Below are 8776 nucleotides of genomic sequence, written 5' to 3' on the forward strand. Positions count from 1 at the left end.
AAGATACTTAAAAAAGGAAAGAAGATGCTTAAAAATGGAAAATAAATAGTTTAAATATGCATGAAGAATAGCCATATTTAATTAGAGGCATTAAAGTTGCATACAGTTATCTTCAGTATAAAACGCTAGGATTATGAGTTCTTGGATTACCATGTTGCACAAAGAAACCTTGCCTTCACCTAAGCTACTTGTTTTCAGACATAGTAGCAGTACTGAACAAGAACAAAACTACAGACTCAGAAGCAGCCTCTGTGTATATAGCCCTAGGAGGGACCCCAGTCAGGTCACAACTTGCATTCTTCTTTTAAGGTACTTCTTATTTGGCAAGGTTTCCTTTATTGTGTAGTACATCTCTCCAGGGAAGTAGTATTTGTGGGGTCATTGTTTCTTGGCTGGGGTAGGTAGAAGAGAATATAAAAGCAAAGACTGAGATGTTGTGTGGTAGGTACTATTAAATTTGTTAATTTAATTTAGATCTTTGTTATTCTTAAAAATGACAGTACACTATGTCAAACATGTGAAACAGTCCTATCAGTTTCTCTCTAAAGAAAATGCAGATCAGATTTAATTTAGAGGTTTTTTTAGCTGAATGTCAAAAAGGTTTGCCTTAACCTTTTCAAACACAAACTTCCTTAGTAAAACCTGTGTTCAAAAACTGCCTGAGCAAATGAGTGCACCCAACAATGCACTTGGATCATTAGCAGGCTTTCTGTAAGAATAAATGGGTGAACAGAATTCAAAGTCCCAGATTTGTATTCTCTGGCCACCAGGAGGATGAAACCAAGGGAGTATTAGGTCACTATTTAGATGATCTCCAGTTCAGAAACAGATGTAGTTGATGGTCTGCAGCTTGGGCAGACTCTATGAAAAAAGCTAGGAGGAGTCAAAGGCACAACTTTGAAAGATTAGCACTACAAGAATGATTGAGCTGCTATCTCCCTAGATTCATTTGCTATGCTAGGAGGAGGATTGGAGCATTTGTTGAATCAGCTTATATTAAAAATAAAACAAGAAATGAGTAACAGCTCAGTAAATCTGCATATATTATTAACCAACTGAAGTGTTCATTAAGAATAAAACACTTAGAGAATGATAGTGAAGATAAGACAGTCCACAGAACTCGATCCAGATAAAATCACACCTCATTAGTCTTTTGATTATACCAATGTAAGAGCTGAAATACAAGATGAAGATATTATGTCACTTTGCTCTTTGAAGCAAACTTTGACCCAGACCTTCATGAGAAATAGAGAGAGAGCTGACAGTCTATGGGTCAGATGCCCAGCAATGTTACACATCAGGGAACAACCAAGATTTAAAAAAAAAAAAAGAAGCCTTATTTTGGTCTTGTTTTTCATAACCAGAAGAAGATATGCTTCCTAGCCAGATGGAAGGAAAAAAAAAAAGAAAAAAAGATAAGAAAAGAAAAAAGAAAAACAAGTCAAGAGGAGGAGTTTTTTTCCAGGCATTTGTGCTTGTCTCTTTAACTTCTGCAAGAGATGGAAGGCATTGCAATTATACTCTTGTACTGATTAAGTTGTTAAGATGTTTTCAGTGGCTTAGTGAGTAGTGAGCATTAGCATTAATTTTTCTTTCTTAAACCTAATGGATCTGCCAGTGAAAAAGCTTTATTTCAGTATACACTGTAGGAACTGAAGTATCATTTAGAGTGAGGAAAATCTACAGCCTTTTTGTGAACTTGATTTAAGATATTATAGTATTTCCGTGGGGCACTATCAAGGCTTTTATAGTTCATGCTGGCCCTCAGCATGAACCAGACCAATTTCACCCATCAAGTATGTTAAAAGTTCCTTCCATATAGGAAATAAATACATGCTTGTATGAATTAAGTATCCTGGTCTAGCCTCTGACAAACTGTAGTGTCATCCTTGCAGACCATTACTTGACCAGGAGTGGGCATTCACAAAGAGAAATAGCAGTCTCTTGAGAGTTGAGTAACAGGAGAGTTTTGTCCTGACTGGCAGTGGGTGAAGTCAATGGCTTCTGGGGCCTGGTTGCATAGTTTTATTAGGGGACTTTCCAGAGAACCTCCTAGTGCTCATCAGGAAATTGCTTTTCTGGGAGATGGCCTAATCTCTCCTGTTGCAGAGAGGCAGACTGCCTTTGCAGTCCTTCTGCATCCCATTACCATGCTTGTCTGCAGTGGGCAATTGGAGCTGTCTGGAAAATAAGGACAGTATGTCTGCTGGGTTATACTGAGTGTGTGCAGTTGGTAACCTTCAGGGGTTTGTAACTCAGCCAAGCCTTGGAATGTGCCTGCAAGAATACCAAACAGCTCCTGTAATCCAGGGCTGTGTCCCTGCCAGAGCGGTGGCCTCCTCCGAACGATGGTGGACTGTGTATTGGTTTAAAAGTAAATATATCATTGCCTCATTGCTGCATTTTCAGTTTAGGTGTAGCACATGAAGACTTTATCCTTTTTTTCCCCCAGGAGCCCAGCTTTAATCCAAAAATCTCTTCATTTTGTTTGCATGCAGGGATCTACCGCACAGAAAAAAATAAAGGCACATTGTATGAGCTGACTTTCAAAGGAGATGCAAAACATCAGTTCAAGAAGATTGTTTTATTCCGGCCATTTGGTCCTGTTATGAAAGTGAAAAATGAAAATGTCAATATGGCCGACACACTTATTAATGTCGTTGTGCCGTTGGCCAAGAGAGCCAGCAAATTTCGGCAATTCATGCAGAATTTCAGGTGGGTTTCCTTCAATGCTGCCTTTACTTTTTCTTACTTGTAAAGTAAGATGCACTTTTAGGAGTTATCAAGACCTCACTCACTGCTACTTTTACCTAACGGTTCGTTGTGCCACTAAGTGATTTTTGAGATTACTGAAAGGCATTTGGTTGCTTAATGCATTGTGATTAGCAGTAAAGGCAATTATATTGCAGTCATCAGGGTTTCTGATTTGTATGTACCTGACTTAAGAGTCTCATTCTGTTTGTTTGGCACATACAGTTGTGGCAACGTGAGAATTTCATGCAGTGGTTGCAAAGGAGCATTTCTGAGGAAAAGGGGAATCAGTGCTCCAAGACACTTTGCCAGGCTCCATTAGATAAAGTATTAACGCAACAAAAGGCAAGAAGGAAATGTATTTGAACTTTCAGCATAGTTACTCTTAAACTTTTATTTTTCAGCACAGAGATGATGTTCAGAGGGAGAAATTAATTGAGATGTAACTTTAAATAGCTGCCCAGAAAAGACCATGTTATCAACAGATACTGACTCTTACAATGGGATCTGTTTTGTCTAATTACAGCCATCTAAAAATAGGCTCCTTGTCTAAATTAGTCTTCTGATTAGTATTCTGATTATCTTGTTTTAGACTGGGAGAAATCGCCCTCTGGTCATGCTGATCTCTCTGCTGATTATAGATGAACTCTTGCTGACTAAACTTCGTGCAAGTGAGGCATGATTCTAGCGTTTGTTCAAATTGGTCTTACCCTTGGGCTACGTGTTTGATTTTTGGTTGATACTTAGGTTTTAGTAAATGCCAAAGATCTGAACTCTGGAACATCTGTTACAAAAACTCAAGATTATGAGGTAGGGTATTATAAAAATACCTCATAATTCTCATATTCTCCTAAGTGCTGAAGTTATTGCCTGCCTGATCATTCTTCCTGGGGCAGGATGGCCTCTTTTAATAGTGTCCTATTAATATAAGAAATGCTGCTTAGAGAGCTTGTACCTAATCTGGCTGAAAGATAGACTTCTGTCCCTTCTAAGAGAGACAATGAGCTGCTTTGTCAGGACAAGGATGTCTGTCAGTAAATCATGTCCCCAGGAATGCCTCTGAGGTTCACCCTACCCTGCCTTCCCCAGCTGCTGTAGGCTATATTGAAGGAAGCTAACTTCTGGGATAAGTCACAAATCTATCTCTGTTCTCCAGGGAAGTGGGCATTCAGCAGGATGGGAGAATTCACCTCACTGTAGTTTACTTTGGAAAGGAACAAATGAATGAAGTCAAATCGATACTTGAAAATACCTCTAAGTAAGTAACTGAACATCTGGTATGTGCTGTTCATACACAGTGATCCTATGTGAAGTGGAGACTTGGTAGCTCAAAACTCATAGTTGCGCCAAAAGGTTCCAAAGTGCATTGCAGAAAATAGCTCTCTTTTTGTGTCAAATAAAAATGGTGTTACGCATAGAGTCCCATATCTGCGGTTTTGTGAACTGCAGAGCAGATTTTAACTGAATTTACCTCAGTGCAACTGCTTTTTTCCTTTTTTCCTCCCCCTCCCCCCCCCCAGTGGTAACTCTTTAGTTCTTTGAAAGTGGCTTTAGCTGTTAGGACCGAAGGCTGACTTCCAAAGGCAGGTGGAGACAATTTCAGTAGAGCATAAAGGATCTGGATACTTTTGGCCAGTTCTATTCTGTTGAGTTTGGTTACATAGCTGTGTTTGTCAAGATCATGTGGCACTGCAGCCTTTTGCTTGTCTTCTCCGTGTAGGAAGAGGACCCTTGTATAGATACAGTAATGTGACCACAGGTAATTGAAATTTGCATACTGAAGATACTTTTGTTAATCTAAGAGTTGTTGGGATTTTTGTGAGACCTGCCCAAAGAAAGTCTGTGACAGGAATGGTAGTGTGTGAGTACTCATGTCAAGCTCTGAACATAGATAGACATAGTGGAAATCTCCTTAAGAGTCAAACAGGACATCTCTTCCCTCCAGCTGCTCTCAGAACTGTGATATTACAGATTTCTAGGTTAATTCTTTCATATGGGGTTCCCACCCCTGATTTATATTAAGAGCTGGATGGACAGAGGAAGTTGCTGAATATTTTCCTTCTAGGTCAGCCAACTTCAAGAACTTTACCTTCATCCAGTTGAATGAAGAATTTTCCAGGGGCAAAGGATTAGATGTTGGTGCTCGATTTTGGAAAGGAAACAATGTTGTTCTCTTTTTTTGCGATGTGGACATATACTTCACAGCCGAATTCTTGAACTCCTGTAGATTGAACACACAGCCAGGTACTGCTTCTCATGAAGTACATTATCTTTCAACGGGTTCTACCTGTTATGTAAAATTCCTCACCACAGTATGCTTGCCTTTGAATTGGTAATGAAGCTACTGCAAATCAGTTGTTAACAGTTCCTGCTCCCACTGTGAATAATCTCTTGCCTTCAGCACCTATGCTTTCTGGAACAGGATCTTTTTATTAATTATATCCTTGCATTAACATTCTTGTGGAAAGAACATAGGCTCAATGGAAAATTTGTGTGACTTTGTCTGGATTTGCTCAAGCCTGGATTGCATCTTGTAAGAGACAAGTGTGTTTTATACAGTAAAGAAAATAACCCATTGTCATTTCCAGGGAAGAAGGTATTTTATCCTGTTCTCTTCAGCCAGTATAATCCCAGTATAATTTATGGTGACCATGATTCCATCCCGTCTTTAGAACAGCAGCTGGTAAGTACATGCTTCTCTGAATGCCTGCTTTTATTTAACAAAGCATTTTTTAAAGGTACTTGTGCTCTTGGATAGCATTTCCCTATTCCTTGTGCGCAGTGACCACCGCACAGACAAAATTAACTACAACACTCACCTTACTGTGAGTTCTGCAGGTATGTTTCACTGGGAAGTGTCTTGGTGCCATTTATTTTAAACCTTTTTGAAGTTTTTACATGGAAACTAAAAATTTAAAACATTTTGGGTTCTCTGCTAGAAGATATTTCCTAGCTAGTGAACAATTCCTCCATGGTGTGCTATCTTGGAGTGACAGTCCTTGACTTGCTCTGATTTCTTCCTTGCACTGAATACTATTTCCATTTGAAAAACTGACATTTAGAAAAAGCAGACCTGTCCTCAGATCAGTCAGTGAAAAAAGAATTCCGGGGGCCATCACAGTTATTCCCCCACTTACTTGAACACCTTACAGTGGCCTTTCCCATCCCACAGCTCATGATTAAACTGCCTGTGAGCAGACAGTGTGTTTCTGAAGTGTCTCAGAGTCAAATCACAGGCTTGGAGCTGTCACTTTAATCTGGCACTGATACAACACAGCACAGCTGCATTGATTTCCATCTCACCTGCTTATTTTTGGTGTGAAAACAAAGCATTATTTTTAACAACATTGCCATAAGGCATATGATTAAGACATGTATGAGTTTTCTTGATGAGGAGGGAGCTGTTGTGAGGAAGAAAGAGCACACAGACGAGAGATTCACATGAATGTTAGTGACTGAGCCATTGCTTGGTACTGCTGCAGACACTGTTCTCCATTCCCTTGTGCTCTGGTGTTGCACTGTTGTTGAACTTAAAGGCCTGATAGAAGGGAGTCTTGCTTCTCTCCAGAGTCAGTGGGTCACAGTCCTCTGCCCACTAGTGCTGCTAAGTGGCTGAATTTTCAAATTGAAACGTAAGCCAGCTATGCAGCTTCATTCAGTTCCTCCGGGCCAGGTCCTAACCTGCCACATCTGCCTCTTTTACTGCCAGGCACTGCACTTACTAGGGCTCATCCTGTCCCAGGCTGGACACTGTCCCCAGAGCATGCCAGCTTCTATTATTGTTCTGGGTAGGTAGGAATTAGGGGTGGTCTGAGCCCAGGGACAGTCACCACTGAAAAAGATCCCTTGGGGTCTGAGTCCAGTCTTCTGTCATCACTACCCCCACCTTGTACAGTTCCTCTATAAAAATGAAGAATGAGAGTTTGAAAAGTCCATCCAAAATATTCTGAAGTATTTTTTTGTCTGCTGCTCTCTGTGTTATGAGACATAGCCAGAAAGCCTTTTACTGAAGAGTCTGGAAAATCCCTTCTACTGTTTTTTTCTCAGAACAAACTTGTTCTGATCATACCATGGGATTCACATAAGCTTTTCTCTCTCTGCTCAGAGCCTGTCAGGGATCCTCAAGGTTGTAAGCATTGTGCTTAGGGAATGAAATAGAGTTTAGCTCTCAAGCTAGCATAAATTCCACAAAGTACATTGTCAGGATTGTGAAAGTATTTATAGCTAATATTTGAATCATAAAATGTGATGCTTATGTCAGAAAAGCTTATTGAGTTAAAGAAGTACAGCCAATCACATTTTTATGTATATTTTTAGCCCACATTAGTTGCCAGGCATAAGGTCAGATCTCTGCCAATAAAACAAGACAGTGTTAGCTCTCCGTCCTGGAACTTGGGCTGCTGAGGAGAAAAAAAGAAGGCTTCAGAAATCTTTGATAGAATTTGATTTGTGCAGCAGCCACTTGCACTAATGGAAAATAATAATGCTAATACACGAGTAGCTTGCTGAGAAAGGGCATCATGATGGCGACTTCTTGTTACAGTGCAGACCTGACAGATACAATCTTGTTTCCTTTTAATTGGCTTCTGCAGTGACTTGGATTTTTCAAGGAAAGGAGAAATGAGAAGTGATATCTACAACAATGTGAGCAGTAAAATAAAAAACATTTGAAGAGACGAGTTATGAACAAAAAGGGGAGGCATGAACAAGAAATCAGGAGAGACAATTTTGGAAGAGCATTTCTTCATAAAGGAAATACTGGGATTTGTAAATCCAGAAATGGAAATTCTCTTTCCTCATCTTCTGAAATTCTGTCACAAGGGAAGTCAGGATTTTCCAAAGCAGCTGCTAAGGGATAGGTTTCTAACCAGGCATTCAGGAGTGTGAAGTACTGCTTACTTGCTCAGAGGATTTAAATGCTTGTCCCAGCCTCTTGAAGCTCTTGGATGTCTCACCAGGTTGGGTTAGGTCACTCATATGCATGAATTATGACCTTAAGAGATCTGTACTTGGATATCTGCTTTTCAAAATTATAGCCATGGTTTCTCAGTGCTCTGATTTTCTACCTGTAATACATAATGTTTTCATTGTCCATCTCAGGAAGGCAGACCATTCATTTTTACAAAGGCTTTTATGAGACATGTATCTATCACCTTACATATCTGGAGTTCAATTTTAGCTGGATGTAGCAGTTCTGTAATGGAAAATTATTCTTGTTACTCAAAATTAACGTAGTCAAAAGCTGTTGGTTGCGTGATCAGATTAGAACCGCTGTTTTCTTCCAGAGCTCTTGTGGTCCACAATGCAGATGCCACCATCTGCTCTGACAGCAGAGTCTGGCTTCCCTGGTTTACCAATATGTTTCTTACATCGGGTTTGAATTCCACAGAAACAAACAATTTTGGAGGATGCTTTGCCTGCAAAGAAGCAAACTCCAGAGGTGTGGTATTGTTCTACTTGGTCTACAACAGCAGGAGTGGAGCAAAACCTGATTGTTCTGGATCAGGGGCTTATCTATGATACCTAAGAACACAGCTGTTTGCGGGGGGAGGGGGGACAGATGTATGCAATGTATCTACAAAAACGAGTTCAGGACCGGCCATGAATTCACATGGGGAAGAATAAAAGGGCAGTTGCTCCTATTTCTGACCACATTCAGGTCAGAATGCTCATTCTGAAAGCATTTCTGCTTCCATGTAAACATTCCTTTCCCTCCATGCAGATTATTAAAAAAGAAACTGGATTTTGGAGAGACTTTGGTTTTGGGATGACTTGCCAGTACAGATCTGATTTTATCAACATAGGTAAGAAAAATACACTCCAATACACTTGCCTTTTTGCTAAAACGTAGACAATTATGATCAGCCTCCCTTTCCTTTGCCAATATGTCTATGTCACTAATTTGCAGCAGTGCTGTGGTTAGATGTTCAGGCTCTTCCTAGATGCCATAGAGGTTACCAGAATCTAAGTACTGCTTACAAACAAAATTACAAACATACAACTTTTGTTTGGTAGTGAAAGATTT

General features: G+C 39.9%; 1 protein-coding gene across 4 annotated transcripts in view; it reads left to right on the forward strand.

Moving 5' to 3' along the window:
- CSGALNACT1 (chondroitin sulfate N-acetylgalactosaminyltransferase 1) overlaps nt 1-8776 on the forward strand; it is a 43584-nt gene that overhangs the window by 33066 nt on the left and 1742 nt on the right. For all 4 annotated transcript variants that reach the window (XM_032109607.1, XM_032109604.1, XM_032109606.1 and 1 more), the window contains 5 exons: nt 2499-2715; nt 3908-4009; nt 4817-4995; nt 5340-5434; nt 8474-8555. In XM_032109607.1, the coding sequence (XP_031965498.1) occupies nt 2499-2715; nt 3908-4009; nt 4817-4995; nt 5340-5434; nt 8474-8555 (675 nt within the window). The remainder of the gene's footprint in view (nt 1-2498; nt 2716-3907; nt 4010-4816; nt 4996-5339; nt 5435-8473; nt 8556-8776) is intronic.

Source organism: Corvus moneduloides, chromosome 5, assembly GCF_009650955.1.
Source record: "Corvus moneduloides isolate bCorMon1 chromosome 5, bCorMon1.pri, whole genome shotgun sequence".
Taxonomy (NCBI): Eukaryota; Metazoa; Chordata; class Aves; order Passeriformes; family Corvidae; genus Corvus; species Corvus moneduloides.